At 42.4% G+C, this 21,129-nt stretch overlaps 1 protein-coding gene across 13 annotated transcripts in view; it reads right to left on the bottom strand.

The window, feature by feature from the left end:
* FOXP1 (forkhead box P1) overlaps positions 1-21,129 on the bottom strand; it is a 602,646-nt gene that overhangs the window by 137,689 nt on the left and 443,828 nt on the right. For all 13 annotated transcript variants that reach the window (XR_010842504.1, XM_067043615.1, XM_067043616.1 and 10 more), the window contains one exon: positions 12,259-12,357. Coding sequence is in view for 12 of the 13 variants with exons in the window: in XM_067043615.1 (XP_066899716.1) it covers positions 12,259-12,357 (99 nt within the window). In the remaining variant the exon portion in view is untranslated. The remainder of the gene's footprint in view (positions 1-12,258; positions 12,358-21,129) is intronic.

Raw genomic sequence — 21,129 nt, 5'->3', positions numbered from 1 at the left:
AATCGGGAGTTTAACAGGTGTTCACTTTCCCTTTAAAAGGAGTTTATATAATTATGAGAAGAGCTAACTTTTCTGAGAATTCACTGTGTCCCAGGCACTGGGTAAGCACTTTTCGTGCATTAATCATTTAATCTGTACAATCGCCTTCAGATAGATGAGGTAATCAGTCACATTCTCTAGATGAGAAAACGGAAATACAGAGAAGTGAAGCGACTTTTCCGAGGTCACTCAGCAGTAAGGGTAGTGCTAGGACCTCAACCTGGGAGCCTGACACCAGAGATCACACTATTAGTCATGACGTGCTTCCTCTCACCATGTTCTGAAACACAAATCTCTGTAACTCTCAACCACCTAGCTGAGTTTATATGATGACCCAGTCATCATAGAGAACATACTGTGCCTTTAAGGACAAATCACAGCTCATTGTTGACCACAGGGAGGTAGAGCTTCGGGATAAGAATACAATTTGCGCCATCTCAGATAAGGATATTGGGAACATATAAAAGACATGTTTAATTTTAGATAATATTTCAGTGGTCGCTGCAGGATGTATGAGGCGTCCCAGAAAAAAATAATTCCGGGTCCTTCTCTACTCTGGTATGTGGTCAGCACAGGCTACGTCAGGTAAGTCAGCCTTGGCAGGTAGAAGGCACACATACTCCCAACTCCAGTACGCACGGCAGACATGGTTAATCAACCACAGCGAACCTACAGAGGCCGTCCTGGCTCAAGAATCCTTCAAACGGCATTCTAGGCAGAGCCATTTCAGACCCAGATCAAACAAAACCTCTGTGCTCTGTCTGTTCTATGTGGTTTGGATTCTTAACTTTATTTCCAGAATACATAACAATTCCTTTACATTATCAAATAAAGAACAAGCCAGACATAATTTCACCAATGTCTTATTAAAAGCAGCTTCATTAGGTCTGATGAAGCAACTCTTCTGTGTGCAACAAGGGAGAGCCTGGCTGCAGATCCTACTTCCAGGGAAGATGGGAAGGAACTCGCTAGGCCGTAGCAATAGATATCAATGAAGAAGCAGCATGGGGCAAACACAGCAGAGAATCTAGATACAGGAAAACATAGCGTATCACAGAGCTTTTCATTTCCTTCTGAAGAAAGCGGACAGAGACATAATTCTCTTGGACTTAGACTCAAACACAATTTAATCACCAGGGCCTTGTGCCTAAACAGCAGGCATCAAAACAAGCAATCTTTGCAATTCTGGATTTGGGGGAATCGGAAATATTATTAGATGGACCGTACTTACGTCCACCTCCTGACAGAAGGGATCATGGCTCTGAATTCCCCTCCCCCCGCTCCAGTAAGAGGATGACAACCTCCTTCTCACGTCACCTGATTTAATGCCTAACCAGAATACCAAGAAACTAGGAGAAGGCAACAGAATTTAGCCTTGATATGGAAGTAAGAGTGGACCCATCAAAGTTCTTGAAGAGCAGAGTAACTTGGCATTGAGGGAAAGGCTGAAAGCAGTAGGTAGGCTAGGACATCCGCACAAAGAACAGCAGATGGCCTGAGGGGCTGGAGCAGGATAAATGATCATTTTTTTGCCAAGAGCTAAGCATATCCTTCCTGAAGGTCTGAACTCTGGGACAAAGCAGCAGCAGGGGAAACACCAAGAAAGGACTAGACGGGAGACACCCAGTGGAAGGAAAATGGCAGATCTGGTAACGTGGTGGAGAGGAGGGAAAATTACTAAGTCGACGATGACGCGTGAGTCTAATAGGGCCTGGTGACAAAAGGGATCAGTTGGATTAGAGAAGACTGAAACTGCTGTGAGAGTGAGCTAAGAGAGAGCCATGAGGGGTACAGACAGGCTTGGAGTCATGGGTGCAGAGGTCCAAGAACAAGCAAAGAAGACAGAAGCGCTATCACAGAAGATCCAGGGGACTGAACTTTAGGAAAGGAATGAACTTGGGTTCCAGAGGAGAAGTGGGAAGCAGAAGGAGAGTGGTGAGGACCAGAGGGCAGTGAATTCAAGAAGTTTCAAAGGCGGCAACCTCCAAGAAGACGAGTCAGCCGAAGGACCACAGGCTGCTACCAAGGCAGACAAGTTGAGGTAAGGATGGAGACATGGGCACGGAATTTAGTGACAATAACATTCAAGAAAACATTCAAGAGAAACATTCAAGAAAACGATGAGCGGAAAAGCCAGATTTGGGGGGAGGTTAGGAAGGAAAGTGACTAGTTAAAAAAAAAGAAAAGTTGAAGCGGCAGACAGAATATCCAGGTTCTAAAAGCTTGATAGCAAAAGAAGGAGCTAGGAGAAGAGCTGGGAAGGGTTGAGTCATCCAGCGTTTTTCAACTATCCGTTTAAAATCCACATTTTACCATGAACACCGATAAATGCTGAGCTCTGTCTGCTTGAATGTTTACCAAATTTCCTCAGTGGGATGTAACATAAAAGGACAAGGGCTGGCAGTCTTTGCCCAGTTGTGTCCTGGCAGCTTTAAATTCTACTACTTAAGTAGTTAAAAATCTGTTTGGTTGATGAAAGGGGAAAAGTTATGAATAGAAGTCAGCAGCCCTAGACCCCTTAGAAATGACTAGTATTCAGTCTCCGTAACTTACTGCACAATCACTTCTAACTCAAACAATCGCAACAGCAAGGCGGCCGAAGTCCACCCAAAGTTCAGAATGGGATATGTTCTCTTTAAAATTTTGAGAGCGACTAAATATGACAACCATCTGATGTATGAAAATTATTCACAACCAAAAACAGACAGTCTGGAAATAGCCGGGATGACTTCATTTAGACAGAATTACCCAAATCTGTTTCTAATATACACAGTACACATAATAAATTTTTACAATATGACAAGGAAAACAAACTTAATAAAAGTTCCCGATCTTTTGTTACACAAGCATGCTATATCCATGCTATGTTTATAATAGTTTGCTCATGATATCACAGCTCAGTAACAAAGGCCCAAGCAATACAAAAACAGTTACTAGGCATGACATCAACTCACAACTACCGTAATTACATCGGTACACAAATTTCCCAAACTGTACATTTTCCAAACTGCTTCTCAATTTCAGCGGCTGCCTTTAGACAATTACTTGCAGAGTTGTCTGCAAGCTTTGAGTAATACCCGTCTTTCTTCTCTTTCCCAAGCGTCATTTCCCTTTAGAAAGTGCATACTTCAAGCGCAAGCACTATTTTTCAAATATGCCCGTACATATGTCCAAATTAGGAGACGGTGTGGTCTAGTGGTTAGTGACAAGCATTCGGCATCAGCAACTCTGACTCCATCCCATTCTCTGTCCCTGTTTGTGAGGCCCAGGTGGCAGCTCAGGGAGAAGAGGCAGAATGTAATGGATAAGAGCACAGATTCCTGAGCTGGACTGTTTGGGCTGGAATCCCAGCTCTGCTACTTGTCAATGGTTTGGCCCCGAGCAAGTTAATTTCTCTATGCCCCACTTTCCTCATCTGCAAAACGGGAATAATAATAGAATTTATCCTCACCCGGTTATTGTACAGTAGCTGGTTCCTAGAAAGTACAATTTAAGTGTTTGCTTTTTAATATTATTACTGTTATATTTCTGGGACTCAGTTTCCTGTCTGAAAACCTGGCCTAAGTTATCCTGAACCACGGTGAGCTGTGTACTTTTTCTAATGTTAGGGCAAGGGTTCCATCTAGGTCCTGTTACCTGGATATACTGAGGTTCAATGAACAAAGTTTGAATGAATGAAATCCAAAGGTTCTGCAATACCCAACAGTGACAGAAGTAAAAAATATTACCTTGGAGCAATTGGTTTTCGTCCAATTTCTCTAATTGCTTGCTTTCATATTCCTGCAGCTGATGCTGATAAATACCTCCAACCCAACTCAAATAAAAAGTGTAGGGAAAAAAGATATTGCCCTGTGATTTCAGAAGCAGGCTTCTCTAAGGACCAAACTTTTCTAGCCCATCCCATGTGCACGACCTCTGTCTCACTGGGTTGCATGGTCAGCTGGCCTTCCCGACTGGGCAGGGCGCCAGGCGAGCTCGACTGCCCCCATTGTCACTTCTGGTCCTTGGTGCTTGCACCAAATGCTGTTATTCTAGGCTTCAGGAAATTTTCTAACCACTGGACAGGGTCCAATGCTGTGTGCTAATGAGTTTCAGATTGGAGGACTTCACTGTGCATGTGTCAGAAAAGTGCCATGGTTTCTGGTGAGGTGGGGGGAGGGAAGAAAAGGCACACAAAAAAGGGAGAAAAAAACAGTAGTTAAAAAATGCTGGCTACTCAAATTGACAGGGAACGTGACCTCTGCACTTCATCAGAAATTCCTGCAGACTTACAAAATAAAGGAGTTTGCTTTTATCACACACTGTGAGGCTCATATGGAAAAATGGAAAACACTACATCACTTGACCTCGGCATGGCCCCTTTCAACCACAGACGAATGTTGTGTACAAAAATTCTAAATCAACTTAAGATGTTCCACAAAAAAACCCTTTAATTTTCTGCATTAGGCTTGATGATTACTATTTTGGGTCTTGAGATTTTGCTTAGAAGGTTCACACAGGAAAAGGACTCATAATTCCAGGAAGAGGATTTTCTCACTTCGGGAATATTCATGGTCTGGCCTCTGCTGGGTGGGCACATCACAGTCTACACTTCCCTAGACTCCTTGGAAAATAATGAGCAAACCTCACTTACCCAGGTTTGAAAGTCACCCAAGACTGAATCATGATTATTTGCTTACATTAACAGAACATTAAAACAAATTTTAAACAACTTAAGAAAGCTCTAGCCATCTTTGCTTGGTGATTCACTTCTCTGGGAAGCTTTTTTTTTCCCGGTCAAGGCAACCAACAGGCTTGATAGCAAGACTTCTCATCATGCTATCACCGTCTACCAAACAAGAAGCCCTTCTTAGGAGAGTCTAACTCACAGGCTTTTTTTTTTTTTTTTTTTTTTTTTTAATGAGATTACATTTCTTTTTTTTTCTTTTTCTTTTTTTTTTTTTTTTTTGCCACACTTAGTACTGGCAACTTTAAAAATCCAATCCTTTCACATCCTCCAACTGTCATCAACATTTTTTTCAGACGATGTCAATAAAATTGATTGCTTGCAGTTCTGAATTCTGCTCTGCACATGGAAACAATATCATTTGTTTTAAAGTATTTTCGACGGGGGCGGAAGGAGAAACAGAACATCAGCAAGCCTATCCACAACATTGGGGCGGGGTGGGGAACAAACCAGAAGCTAAGTAAATGGTCGGCTGGAAACTTTGACAAAAATTCCTGATATATAAACCCTAAACCTTACTGTTGTGCTGACTGATACGTCTTCCTGTCAGACATGAATGATGTTTCTGGAACATTAATACGTTCATTAAATTCTAACTCCCTGTACTTAAAATATTCCACACTTTGGTTCAGAGGCGTCTTGACAGCTTTGTTGTAATCATGTATGTGAGGCCTCAGACTAACTACACAGTTGTTGAGATGCCTCATACCTACAAGCAATCTGTTGCTTTTACACGTTTAATCAAGGTATTAGGGATCTGAGTGTGGAACCATGTCGACTTGACATCTTCAACTCAGTTGTCTATCAGACAAACCACTCTGGGTGGTGGCAGACTTCCATGAGGCTCAGCAGCCATGCATACCTCTAAGTCCCTTATCTGTAATACTACCAAATACAGCTTGGACTGGTTGTTTTTCTTTCTCCCCTTTTCCAGAAGCACAAGTGGACAATCAGCAAGGGTCCGACAGTGTTATTCCTAATTACCTTTTTTTTTTTTTCACTCTTGATCCTGTGGCTCTCATAATTAGTTACCTGGGGCTGCAATCCAATTTGAAGTGATGACAAGAAAGTGATCCATGAAAAAGTAATAAGTTAAATCCAATTTCAGCCTTCCTCTAATTAAATGCACATGGAACTAATGACTCCAACCCTAGCTTTTCAGTGATAATGGTAATTAGCAAGGTGGGAGTTGCTCTCTTTTTCAACACTGGAGGTGTAAACCACAAGGTAAAATGGTAGGAGCACTCTTAATTACATGTGTCATTTTGTCAGCAATTTACACATTTTTGACCAGTCAAGTATGTTTTCTTTTCCCCTGTTCCTCCCAACCTCCTAGCCCCAACAATGATTATAACATGCTATTTTCCGTGTTCCGGCACATGGAAGCTCACAGGAGCATTTCAGGCTAGAGAATAAGAAATAACGTTTTCTTTGCTCTTGTTCACTGCTGTGATACATACATACACACACACACACACACACACACACACACACACACGCACACACACACACACACACACAGTGACAATTAGGATAATTATGCAGATCTTAGTCCTCTTAATTGAAATCCAGATATTTACAGTGGAAATTGGTTTTTGTTGGTTGGGCTTTAGTTTTGCTTACACTATGAAAAATACAATAATTTGCTTATTGATGGAAAACAGGGCACTCAGTAGATGCTGAGTAAATACACATTGAAGGAGAAGCAATAATTAACTTCCTGATAACATACTGGTTTTGGGTGGTCTAAAAACACCTGGCTTGCCAGCCTGGCGTTGTCACTGCCTGCGTGCTCTGTAGTGAGTCACTTAACCTCTCGGAAGTTTCACTTTTCCTCATCCATAGAATGGTTCATGACAGTTCTACACCACAGAGTAGCCATGGGGCTAGTCCATAAACCTTAACTATCTTTGCAGATAGGGACATATGCATGTGGTGACAAACACATGCTTACACTTCAAATGGTAGCATCACATTTGCATTTTAATGTTTAGATGCGTGTAAGCAAAGTGACCATATAAGTAAATGTCCAAACTGGGATACTTTTAAGAGTGAGAGTTATTAATAAATACACTCAGTCAACAGGCATAGACTAAGGCTGTCCTGGGCAGACACAGGATCACCTTATATACAGCTGAACTTGAAACAGCAAAAATAAGGGAACTCATTATATCACAACTCACGTGAGGATTCTGGTGGCAAGGACAAAACACATTATTTTGGAAAAAAAAATTTTTTTCCAGCAACAGTATTGAACCTGGGCAAACAGATGGACCTCTTGAGCTTCATGAAACCCTTGACGCAAAATTCTGCGTGCGTGTGCATTTTTCTAGGAGGGGATCCTGTTCCTATCATATTTTTAATGGTGCACATAATCGGACAGACTTAATAACCATTTTAAAGCATCATTTCTATTTTATTGTTTCTTATCCAGACATCTTTTAGGGTTTGGGGATTCTCCAAACTTGTGTGATAACAACGAAATCTTAAAAGCTACCCAAATTTCAATACTTCATATCAATCTCAGGCCAGGGATGCAAATTCTAGACAATGTTAACTGCAAACATTAAAAAAAAAAAAAAATCTGCCTCCCTCTCCTTATCTATTATGCACTTTACTAATTCAGTGCATAGGGATATCTTTTAAGGGTCAGTATTTCCAAACCATCCCATTTCACTATCTACCACATAAAATCGTAGTTTCCTTTAAAGGTTTCCTCTTAACCAATTTATTCCTCAGTGAATAACGTGGAAATGATACGAGGTACTAAGATTATATGTGGCATTAATGCCAAGCAAAATGCTGCCTAAAGCACGTTTTATATAACTGCAAATAAAAATGCTAAAAAAAACACCTGCTGAATCTTGCATTTTAACTTCCTCCACTTAAAGCAGAGTCCTCATTACCATCCTGAGCTTCCAACCGGATGAAAAGGCAGACCCTTCCAGTGAATTCCACCAGCCCTCCTTGCAGTGAAACGGCCCCCTGTGTGAGGGGTTTGCACATGACATAACCTTGGAAGGAGGGGATGGGACAGGAGAGAAAAGTATCAGATGACTGCTTTCAAGTTCAAATTCGTTATACATGGCCTGAAATGGTGGTCAGCTCTCCTCGGTCAGCAACACACAAGGTTTACTTTCTTTCTTAACTTGAACGCTGCCAGAATACACATGTACTTTTACTTTCTTAGGAGAAAATGTGTCATTTGATTTCCTTCCAGTTTATGTCCTTGTGCCAACAACTAAAATGCTTAAAGAACCCAAATGAATTACTACCCAGAAACGGTGGTCAAAGTTCCAAAACGTGATCAATAAAATTGCTCACAAATTAATCTTCAGCCAGGAAACTTACACATTTTCGAGGTTATGAGCGCACCTGCACTGTTAAGCATTTATTTCACTTGTTTTAGCAATCTTCAGAAGTATATAAATATTTATAAAAGGAAGCTTACTATTTTTACTCACACATAATTTTCTTTCTGTGGCAAAACCTGGTTAATTCTTTCACAGCTCAAGCATCCTGCAGGCAGGGTCTGTCTCCTAGACATTTTTACACCTCTGAACAGCAGCTTGATGCCCTGCAAGTTGTGGCTGTTCTAGAAACGTTCACTGAGGTGCATTTAATTAATTCAGATCCTTCCGAGGCTGAATTTATGACAGGGCCAATTTCCAATTTTCACTTGTGCCATTCATAAAAAAATTTGCAAAGCAAATTAATAGACCAAATAAGGAGCTATTTAGGTTAGTAAGTAGAATATTTTTCAAGAACTTCAGAAGCAATATCTGTACCCGATTCATGCCTTCACCATAAACTACAATGTCACCCAAGAACGCGACCAGTTCGGATTTAGTTCAGTATGTGCATCTGCAAAGAGCGTCATGTCTCACTTATTTACTCTCATTTTGCTGAAATTAGTCCAAATTGGTGATGTTTGACTACATTTTGTGATCTCTGTCGAGTAACCACTTATAGCCTCCTCTAACTTTCCATTTTCTTTTGTTTGTATCATCAGCCTGTGAAACTGGAGAGCACTGCCAAACATAAAGCAGGGAAGTGTGAGATTTGCTTAAAATATGAGTCACAGTATATTTGGGGACTTGGGTTTCTTTCTTTTTTTTTTTTTTTTTTTCCTCAAGCTATCAGCAGATCAAATCCTTTTTCCCTGTCAAGTCTTCCTCTATGCGGAAGATCTGAAATTTGCTAAAATAGGTCTCTCGGTGTAGAAGGAAGGGTAAGGAGGATCAGAGATGAACACTGTTAAGATTTGCTGTAGGATTTCCCTTTCATGTCAGAGCCGCTCTGGCTGAGATGCCCCAGCAAGGACACGGCTCGACAAGATATATTTAAATGTGAAGGTTATTCCTTCCATGAATCACCAAGTCTACCTAAGTATTTTTATAACAAGGTAATATGCCATGTGGCCTAGGTTAGTAATTTGTCCTCTCTGTTTGTGGAAGGCCAGCCAACCCAATAAAAGTTAGTGAATTTGCATGACCCTACCAGGTAGCTGAGGAGACAACAGTCTATGATGCACTTGCAAGTGTATACGCACGTACGTACGTACATACGTACGTACACACACACACACACACACACACACACACACACACAGGTCAACCAACTCTCCCCTCCCCGCTACCCCAGAAGCAATTCTTAAGACTGGTCTAAATTCTTTGCTTGTCAACTCTCCCACTTGAGGGGTCAGGAAAGGACTCAAAACATCTTCTTTAGCAAAACCAGTATCCAAGATGGCCCCCTCGTCCCACACTTTTCATACAGACTGAAGTGCTCAGCAGAATGCGTTAGGTTGGTTTTGACGCTGTCCTTTGCCAAGAAAAACAAAGCCCTCTGTATCATACTCTCCTGGGGGCTAAAAGCCTTATAACGGGCAAGAAGAAGAGCCCTCCAAAGGAAATCCCCTAAAACTTGACTTCAAATACTTAGCCCTAAAGGAACTTCACTCACCTTGGAAAAGAAGTTACCTAAAACTGCCCTATGTTTTTTTAAAGTTTTTTTTTTTTTTTAATATGCTATCTGTGTTAACATGTAATGGGCTCACTATATTTCTTTTATTTATTTATTTATTTATCTATCTATCTAATATTTGGCTGTGTCGGGTCTTCGTTTCTGTGCGAGGGCTTTCTCTAGTTGTGGCGAGCGAGGGTCACTCTTCACCTTGGTGCGCGGGCCTCTCACTATCGCGGCCCCTCTTGTTGCGGAGCACAGGCCCCAGACGCGCAGGCTCAGCAGCTGTGGCTCACGGGCCCAGTTGCCCCGCGGCATGTGGGATCCTCCCAGACCAGGGCTCGAACCCGTGTCCCCTGCATTGGCAGGCAGACTCTCAAGCACTGCGCCACCAGGGAAGCCCGCCCTATGTTTTTTAAAAAACATCTAGAAAATAAGTCTAGTCTAAAAGATTACAAATGATATTCAATACTGAAAAGTAGTTCACTAGACCATGTATCTGTGTCCTTTTTGAAAATTCTCTCTAACCAAAGCACTATGATATGTGAGATTCTGCCCCCCAATAATATATTGTTATTTTCCCAACGCATTCGAGGTCTGATAAATTCAAGAGGACTCATAGTATTTTTAAGGCTGTGAGAGCTCCAAGGGTGGGGGGGGCAAAAAGAATGGACAGTCATTTGAATCACTGAATGACAGGCTGGGCTAGCTCCCTGTATACATTAATAAATTAGAATTTTAATTGTGTCTCTGTCTGCAGGAGATGCCCCAGTACTTTAATATGTACCAACAATTGGCTATGTTCTGGAATCTGCAATGTGGCCTCCGCTGCTGACCTCTGAAGCACAATTCCCAGTCTGACTACGGAAACTGTTCGGTTTGATCCTTTCAACTTATTTGAATCCTGACAAATAAGCTCACAGCTGAAAGGTCAACACAGTCGTATTTCATCCTCCAGAGCTGTTCTTAAGACATCTGCACAACAAAGCACTGCTTATAGCACCTGACATGGGACCTCAGTGGCACTGGACCTCATTAAAAATGTCCCCAGCATTCACACACATGAAAAGGCATATGGGTTGGTGATGGCTCACCAAATAAACTGCTTTTGGAAGTGTTAGTAAACAATGCACATTGTCATTCAACTCTGCCAGTAAAGTGCTACTATCATGCTGAACTTCCTCTAGATGGTGACAATTTCCAAGCAGACGGAGAAGCACCAGAACGTGTGACCCAAGGTCAGTTTGGTATTTGTAGGGTAACGTGGGTGCGGGTATACTGGTTCTCCCTGATCTGAGAAAAGTCAACCCAAGCTAGAATTGGGGTTGACCTTGTGATCGTCTTAATCGGCATCAAGTTATACCCACCAGCTCCCACTTACAAATTCCTCTCCAGAACGCCCAGTGTGGGAAGCTCATCTTTGCTTCCCGTTTGGGGGGATGCCCACTCTTGCCTATGAACGTAGTTGAGCCACTGGGTACCTGCAAGTGCCCTGCCTGTCCCGGATGGGAGCATGGGATACTCCATGTCAAGTTTCTTTAAAATGTCTGTGACAATTTTCTACTCCAAGTCAAAGATTCAAAGTAGGTTCTTATGAGCTCACTCCTTCCACTCCGCTAACCCCTGCCCTCAATGTGCCTGAAATGAGAAGCTGCTAAAACAGTCTTTCGGAGTATCTTTTCAGAAAAAAAAAATGCTTGCCAATCTTTATTAATGATTCAGAAATATCAGGAAAACATCCAGTGAATAATGGAGTAGGTACTACATTCTTTACTAGGTGTATTAAAAATACTGTATCTTCCTTAATCCCAATAAGTTCTTGACAGTTTGGGTTGAATAATTCTCTCTTGTGGGATACTTTCCTGTGCATTGTAGGATGTTAGCGGCCTCCCCGGTCTCCCTCTACTAGATGCCAGTAGCACCCATTCCCCCAAAGTTGCGAGAACTGAAAATGTCTCCAGACACTGCCCACTGTCCTTTGAGGGATAGAAGCACTCCGGCTGAAAACCACTGCACGAAAGTAACGTGTGTGTGTGTGTGTGTGTGTGTGTGTGTGTGTGTGTGTGTGTGTGTGTGTGTGTGTGTGTGTGTGTGTGTGTGTGTGTGTGTGTGTGTGTGTGTGTGTGTGTGTGTGTGTGTGTGTGTGTGTGTGTGTGTCCCATTTCCAGACAGATCACAAGAGAATGAGTGACATATGTGAGTACTATGGACTTTTCCTCATTGGTAAGCCACACTGTCTAATAAGCAACCCATGCCCACAACTCCTCAGCCTCCGATTAAACCGTCTCATTAGATTTGCTTACTCCCAACAACAAAAATGTTGGTTGAACAGACATTTCCCCCCCACATGTCATGTTCTAGTGTTAAACAAAAAAATGAACTTTTTTGCCGAAGATATCCTTTCGGGATTTGCAATTCTCAACACAATCCACTTCTGAATGGCTTATCAGCTGTCCCAAAGTGTATCATCAACTTAAAGGAAAAAAAAGAAGAAGAAGAAGAGAAAAAAAAAAAAAAAGACTTGCTACCTGAAGGGCTGGCTGTTTGTCATTCCTCTTGGGAGACTTTAATCCACTAACTTGCTGCTGTTGCTGCTGGAGAAGAAGCTGTCTTGCCACTTGAAGTGCCTGGAAGGAAAAATGGAAGGAAAACGTTTGTGTTACTGCACAGGTTCAGGGCCTCCTTCACAAAAAAAGTATTCTAGGAAGGACACATGAGGATGAGATCTTGACTCTTCCATTTCCGGGAAAATGAAACAGCAAACCAAACTTCCCACCAGTCTAAGTTGGAAAACTTTCCAGAGTGTTTTTACATTTTCTTAGAGTTAGCCAATTTCATCCACAGTTCCTCAGACATAGCAGTCCATCGGAGCAGACACTTGATTCCTACCATAAATCTGCCATGAAATGTAGAGTATGAATGATTGGGACTTAGAGGAAGGAGGGCAGAGAGAGGCCAGGAAGGAGCTGGGCAAAACCAGAAACTTCGGAGACAATAAAGGGCTCTTTTCAAAGGTACCTTCATACTCCTCCAATTCTTCCCGTGGGAGCTAGGCAACTCGAGTTAACACTTTCACCTTATTTGAGTCCGAATAAAGAGGAAAAGCTAAGTGGTAGACCACACTGTGGGTAAAGTTATTTGTGAAGGAAGATCAAAACAGGGTGACCTTGATGGACTACGTAAGAAAAAGTCTTGGCCAATCTGACCTCTAAGTCCACTCAAAGGGTACCTTACACGCTTGTGAATAAAACTGACTGTGTCAGACACAAGTGGGTCCTGCCGAGCTTACACCATGGGCTGGTTTTTATTTAAAGCTAGAAACTGGGGACGTGCTATCGGCTGGCGATAAAACCAAAGGAGAAAAGGAGACTCCTGCAAAGGCAGAACACTGACCAATGACTGACCAATCTTTTTTGAAAGCTCAAATTAAAAAGTACGTCATCAATAAATCCTCCTGCAGTCATTCCGTGACAAAGGACTTAATGGGAACAACAGCTAGCCCCACCTTTCCAAAGAGGACAGCAGGATTGGCAACAGAAAACTGAAATTTGCAGACATTGTGCTAGAAAAATCACACGAGAAGTTAGATGATTTGAATCAATTCAGCTGAGAACCAAAAATGTACATATGGACAAGATGTTGAGAAGGCTCTTTAAATGATGCGCCTGGAGTTTAGAGACAAAACAAGATTTACTGGGGATCACATCAATAATCACTGCTACACGATAACTCATTATTTGTGCCTGAAAGAAGAGTCACACAGAGACGTGGTCAACGTATCGAAAAGATCTGACACTATCATCTTAGAAAGTGTGAAAAATGGGCTAATGATGGTAGTGTGTTCCTCAAAGAGGAACAGATGTCATTTACATAAGAAAACAGTGTTTATAGTTCTAGGAAAAGTTAGAGTGACACGGTGCAGTGGGGAAAGGCAAGATGGTACGGGGTTTTCCGTGCAGCAAACTCAGGGGAAGGGCAATGAGAGGAGTACTGTTCATGAAAAGATGCCTAAAAATGTTGAATCAGCAAGAGCAGTACTTCTCCTCAAAGGACAATCTAACTAAACCGAGCTCATGACTGTACCGTTGTCACAAAGAATATTTTTAAGATGCTATGTAAGGTTGCATGGTGGCTTTGTGCCTAAGAGGTCCAGAGGGAGGAAATGAAACATACGCACAGATAAAGAAACGGGTGACAAAGAAAAGATCTTGGGAAAGATGGACCCCTCCTATCTCACCTCCCTACTGCACCCACCCTTCTTGTCCCTTCAGTAGCCGCCTGTCTACTGAACTCACCACGACCAGCCCTTCAGATGGAACGGACAGGTTATTTCATCTGGGAAGGGAGAAGCATGTTCGAGAAAGCCTGCCTGCAAGAGCCTTGAGAAGAGAGGCTGTCTGAGAGGGGCATCTGGAAGCCAAGACGCCTGGGAGAGTTGCCTGAGACTCCAGCCTGCTGTCTCCGAGGAGGAGTCACCACCATCACTGGACTCCGGGTTTCCTTGTCTCCTTGGAGACGCTCAGTACATGCGTAGGTGTAAAAGTGGGCAGACTGAAGATTTCATTTATATCATATAAGAAAAATAGTCCCGTTGCAAGGTGCCTGCAGGAGCAAGAGCCTCTCCTCCTACTGTATACGTCCTCTTAGCTATTTTCCATGAAGGTTTTATGGCTTTTGAATGTAGGAAAGCGAACTGTTACATATTTTAAACGCTACCTTCAGAGCTCCCAGAGTCATAGACTGATAAGCCAAGAAGGGTCTGGCTGCTGGTTGGAAAGGCAGACAGAAGGTCTGTAGATGACAATGAAAGATCGTGGGAGAAAGACACGGCGGGGAAGAGGAGAAAAGTTAGGTGCATTCAACACCAAAACAGAGCAAGCCAAGGAGATCAGAGGGGCGGCAGCTCGGCAGACTCACAGATCTTTGTTGAAAGAATTTACCACGTTGCACCAAATACTCTGAGAACAGGGACTCAATTTTCAAGTCCTCAAGTCTCAGAGAATCTATGCAGTGAGCTCCTCATTTAAGCAAAAGACATACCAATAAGCGTCCTTTAAAAAAATGTACATACACACAAACCTATTCTTATACGAGCAAGTTCTCAAAAACACACTTCAGCAAAAGAAAGTAGAGGACTCAAATTTAAGTTTGCAACAAATGTTTACTGAGCTGGCTCTATACGTTTCAAAATTAGCTACTGGGTTGAAGGAAAAAAAGTCATTTATGTGTGTAACATCTTTTTCAGACCCAACATGGGGGAAATCAAATTACATAATCGCGTAACAAACTCCAGCCCTTGCACAGCATTTCAGACAAAGCCACACCAAAGGAGATAATTAAAGGTAGAAGCACAGGGCAGAAAAGGTTTAGGAAGTTGTATGAACATAAGGGAAATTTTAGTCAAACTACTGAAGAGAGAACAAATGATGAAGATGTATAAACTGGCCTCCAAATTTCACCCTCAAAATGAATGCAAACAGGTAAAATAACTTCAAATATTTGGGATGGAGAGACAAGCCTAGTGCAAAGAGTATATTCACATTGGGGGCCTTCCCTCATGGCGCAGTGATAAGACTCCGTGCTCCCAATGCAGGGAACGCGGGTTCGATCCCTGGTCAGGGGACTAGACGGATCCTGCGTGCTGCAACTAAGAGTTAGGCATGTCACAACTAAGACCTGGTGCAGCCAAATAAATAAATAAATCTTTAAAAAATATATACTTAAAAACAATTATTCATCTTGATATGAACTGTTATGAATTATTCCATAATAATTCCCTGGCCTCATCATGAGTATGAGAGCAAAGTTGGGGCAAAGCACTAACACTTCCCCACCTTCCAAAAAAATCAACTGAGGTCTCAAGCCAGAATTTTAAAACCTAATTTGTTAGAACTTATAGAGTGCTGTGAAATCAGCCACTAAAGGGCATTTGCTTTTCTGATTCCCATGATATTTAAATCACTGTAATCTAGATTTTAAATCGTCACCAAAAAAGAAAAGAAATAGACCCTTAGTGCACAAGACTATGTATATGACATTATAATACAAATCCCTTTTTTCTAAAAAACATCTTTATCGGAGTATAATTGCATTACAACGGTGTGTTAGTTTCTGCTTTATAACAAAGTGCATCATCTCTACGTATACATATGTCCCCATATCTTCGCCCTCTTGCGTCTCCCTCCCTCCCTATCCCACCCCTCTAGGCATCTACCATGTGAGTCAAAGATGCTTATCGTCCTATTCACTGCTGGTCAGTAAAAAATTTGTCATGACTGATGGGATCCGCTTTGGGAGTTGCACCAGGGACCTACGTCCGCTTTGTTTCCTATACATGCTGACGTGATAGCCGTTTTTACCTGTTCCATGCATCAAAATCATAAAAACCAGATTCATGTCTTTCATCTCAGATTCCACTGCCTGAACCTCAGAGATGTGTTGTAACACGACTAAGAAGTGAGGACGGACTTCTCTTATTTTTATAACAGTTCCTCAATCGTGATTGGAGCAAGGTCCCTTAAGATATCCTGTGTGAAGATACAAGTAGATCCTTTAGCAGCTATAGAATAATAAGATTCAAGTAGATAGTGTGTGTATGTGTGTGTGTGGGGGGAGAGAGAATATGAATAAATAAAAGAATTTCCCTTGTAAGAAGCAAGGATCAACTGTGACTCAAGTTCCAGACCAACTGCTTGTGTAAACAACTTAAAAGGTTCCATCCAATCTCTGGAGACCTTTTACTCTTGGTGGTGGTTTCCTGGGCTGGGTTGAGTCAACTCTTCCTTTAGAACAGATGTGACAATTGCCTGGCCCTGGATAACGTGGTGCTGTACTTGACTGCTAGGCTGGAGTTACAGTAAAGATGCAGGTCGAAGATCTCCGTGTGAAGGCGAGTGATAAAACCAGGCACTTATGGCTCAGTTGCACACAATACCATTTACTGTCCTTCAACAGATGAAATCAACGGCCCTGTGAGCTAACAGGAGCCAAGGCATACAGTGCCTCCCTCTCTGCCTTGGCTGCTGTCTATACCCCGATCTGCCCAACGGGTTGAAGTCTCCTTGTGGTCAGCATGCCACAGACCCCAGCCCGAGCTGGGCACTCAGAAGGTCAGGGGGACTGGCGCTGGGTTGCTAGTTTGGCAGCATGCTGGTTAGTTTCATGGTGACTGGGGGCCTGGACAGTTTTGACACATCGTCCATTCTTTTGGTTCCAGATGACTTCATTCTCATCAGTGCCTCCCATTCCTTGCAAATACGTGCCATCTGTTGTTTACAAATTACATTTTACATCAGCATGTTTGTAACTTTCGAGCTATTTACATCTCAAGTTCATGGCAGGTGCTTATATTTGGGGGGTGAGGCATCCTATTAGGTATGCTATGTTTAGCATGTTGATCAAGGTAGCCAATGTTCAAAAAACATGTTTACCATATTTTAAGAAACACCAATGTGTTTACATAAAATATGGTTTAAGGAAACATGCACACATACATAAAGCAACCTGATAGGAGAAAACAGACCATTTTTTTTACATAACACACTTGGTGATGAGAACTGAGATCAGTACTGATATATGGAGGTCTTCAAAAAATATGAGGCACTGCAGCATTTTAGGTCAAGGGTCAGCAAACTTCAGCCCAGGGACCAAATCCAGCCCATCACCTGTTTTTGTCCAGCCCATGAGATAAGAATGGTTGTTACTTATTTAAACAGTTGGGAGAACGACAAAAAAATATTTTGTGACATGAAAATTACATGGAATGTAAGTTTCAGTGTCCACAAATAAAGTTTTATTGGAACACAGTCACCTTCATTTGCTTCCATACCACCCGGATGCTTTTAGGCCACAAAGCAGAGTTAAGTACTTGTGACAGAGACTGAAATGCCTAAAATATTTCCTATCTAGCCCTTTACAAGAAAAGTTGGCCAGCTTGTCTTAGGCTGCTGTCTGTATTCTGAGATTCTCATACGATTCCACTGGACACAATTTTATATAAACAGAGCTTTCAATCATTTGGCCAGAATAATTTTAGTGGAGCTAAGATGCAAGGATGTTACTAATTAGCTATTCTTAAGGCTCTAACTCAGTTTTGATTTTCTGAGAAGGAACTGGGACAGGAACACAAAATACATCCACGTACTCCTCTATCTGAAACCATTTCAAACTACTTGCAAACGCTGAACGCATGTTTCTTCTTCCCACAGGTCATTTATAGCAGTTCAGAGTGAATCTCATTCTAGTGCGAGCTTTTCAACGTGCCCTATTGGCCAGTGGAGAAGGGCTGGTGACTTCCTGTCTGCCCCGAGAAGCTGTCCCATTTCCAGCTTCAAAGGCTGCTCTGAGTCAGCCACCCTTCCTCTAGTTTCTTTTCCTAGACTCTCCACACCCTGCAAGATCAAACCTGTTTCTCAGATAATTTCACAGGCTAATCAACAGTCACTGCGTAGATGAGGGTGGAAGGAAAAGCCAGCAATAAAAAGCCGCAAGGGAAGCTTAGTAGGAAAGAAGACATGTTCTCTCCTCTATTTCTCAACCTCTACAGACACCACAAGTCCCTCCAGAGCACCTTTTCCCCCTACGCTAATTTGCGATCTTGGTTCAACTCCAGCAGCTAGTTACCATTTAAACACGAGTGCTCCTCATGGAACCCAATCTGACAATTGTTCTGGAGCAAGACCCAGAAATATGTATGCAGGGAAACTCCATCACCCCCTTGCTTTGGACACGGTAAGCATTCCAGTGCAGGATGAAAATCAGGTTTGTGGGTTACTTTAAGAAAAGAAATGATGGTGGTGGCTGACAGAACTAGAAGCATTTGCACAGAACCAACAACATTCCAAGGCAGTGACTTCTCCAACAAGAATGCAAAAAAAAAAAAAATATATATATATATATGTATATATACACACACATACATATATATGTGTATATGTATATAATTTACAACTAGAGCACTTGGTTATCACAGGAGAATGGAAAAGTGAGCTAATCTCACAGAGGGATTTCAGTGATTATGAATATGAAAATATTAGATGCCCAAGGAAAGATTCCAATTCTAACGATTGTGTAAATATTAGATACCCAATGAAAGATAGCACTATAGCAGACCCTCAAGTCACGTTACTGGTGACATAAGTAAACAACAAACAAAAACATACTTTACCAGAACTTTAATACACAGAGGGCAACAACAACCAACAAAACATCATCAGAGAGCCTTTAATTGTCTCTGCACCAGTCACCGTTTGGTCTAATCTGTGATACTGCAAATAAGGGTGTAGACTCTGAGCGTTCATTGGTAGTTGATTCACTTGACTCCACCCCCCAAAAGTAGGCGGGGCCAACAGCAATGCCTTAGATCATTTGGGACAGTGGATTTGAATCAGTGACCCAGAAGAGAAAGGTTCTACGGAGCATCACCCATCCTCAAGAGTTCTGACAGCTCTATAAAGTGTCCTACACTTTGAGGGCATTCCAGCCGATATTTAGAGAGGGCGTGGCTTTCTCCAAATGTTCCACAGCCTCTGCAAGTGAGTTTATGAGACAACAGCTGGATAGACGTGGTGAAAGACTGGAGCAGAGACCATCTCACTCCTACGACTCTCCAAAACTACGTGTTCAAGCTAAAAGCAAAAGGGACAGGAAATGGAAAAGTCAAAGTTCCCTATCGTCACCACTGACCTAATTGAAGAAGAAGACAGGGCTGCGAGCAGTGTCACCTCCACCTGTGCAGGTGGAGAAAGATGAGGCCACCACCCAGCGTTCCCTCCCCAACCGGGACCACTGCAATTTCTTTACTGTCCCACACCAGCTTGAACCTCCATCCTCTAGATGTACTTCCAATGCCACGTTTCCCAAATCTTTACTGACAAGATTTCATGTTCCTTAAGCTACACAGAGGAGGGTTTTTACTGCTATGACATTTAATAGTCATATATTCTTTGCTTGAAAATCTAACAAATAATGCAAAGACATGAGTACAGGTAAGTTGGAGTGTATGTGTGTGTGTGTGTGTGTGTGTGTGTGTGTGTGTGTGTGTGTGTGTGTGTGTGTGTGTGTAGGCAATCCATCAGAGCATATTTTCTTAGGAGAAAAGATGGCAAATGCCATTTCCTTCTTCTTTTTTAAACAGTTAATTTTTTTTTTTTTTTTATTTTTAGAAGAGCTGGGATGAAGGAGAACAGAGTTATGCAACCATGTTCTTGCACCATGCCATGATTCACCAGCATTAGTGCTGCAGGGTTCAAACACCATCTCATGCACCTACTACAGGAGACTTGGACACAGAAATACCAGAAGGCTGTAGACAGGAGGAGGCATTTTGCTATAAGCCCCACCCCCAAAGGAAACCTGGGAAGCAGAAAAAGGGTCCGCAAACCCTATATTCACTTGCAGTTATGAATCACCTTTTTTATTTGTAAGGCGCCCAGAAGATGCCTCCTGCCAAAGAAGGTCAAAGTTAGGAACTTTCACAAGCCAAAAGGAAAAGGGTATCTGTGATCCTCTTGCAAAAGCAGCTGAAATAAGCGTAATGGCTACAAACAGGCAGAAAGTCTGTTTGAAGTCTCTTATAAGAGGAGGAAAGAAAAGCCCCACCGTCTTGCTCCTACTCCAAACACCTATTAACATAGCTCCCCCCACCCCCTCCAGCACCTTGTTGAGGTCCCGGTTGGCTGCTCCTGGCGGGAGCCAGTGCCAGAAGCTGAATCACCACCACCGAGTCTCCGGTACCTGAGTTGTGCTTGGAAGGATTCCATGCAAGCACTGCCCAGGCCTGAGCCTGTCTAGCTCATGAGAGTTGACAAGGCTACAGCCTGGGCTACCGTGACTGGAGGCAAGATCAGCACTGCAATGAAGTAAAACAGAAGTCAACTTTATTAGACAGTATCTAAAATGTGAAGCAGGATGCTGCATCACACCCGTTTCCCCTGGTTAAGGAAGGACCAGACTGTATCCAAGAATGAATAAATAAACCGGCCCAGTCCTTCTCCAAGTTCCCAAAGTAGAAAACAGGCAGTGGTGGTGGTGGTGGTGGTGGTCAAATGCGAGACTAAATGAATCCAAAGGATCTGTTAACTCACTGCATTAACCTGCTGTTTTCTGCAACTGCCTTTTATGAGGGTGTAGCCCGGTAACTCTCATTATGGATAATCCAGATTCTTATCTTTTCATACCTTACAGTGAGGTTTTGAAAGCTGCCAAAGAATCTGGCTGGAATCATGCTCAAAATAAAGAAGAATTTTCTGTGATTCTACTTGTAACACTGTACTGAAGTTTCTGCTCGAGCAAAGGATGCTGTAACCACTTTTCTTCTTGTAATATAAGCCACACATACTCGAGATGCCCTAACAGGAAATAAACCCTCAGAAGGCTCGACTTCACAAATTACCTTCCTT

The sequence above is a fragment of the Kogia breviceps genome, chromosome 10 (genome assembly GCF_026419965.1).
Source record: "Kogia breviceps isolate mKogBre1 chromosome 10, mKogBre1 haplotype 1, whole genome shotgun sequence".
Classification (NCBI taxonomy): Eukaryota; Metazoa; Chordata; class Mammalia; order Artiodactyla; family Physeteridae; genus Kogia; species Kogia breviceps.
Note: the sequence above shows the minus strand (reverse complement) of the source record. Positions and strands in the feature narration are given on the sequence as shown.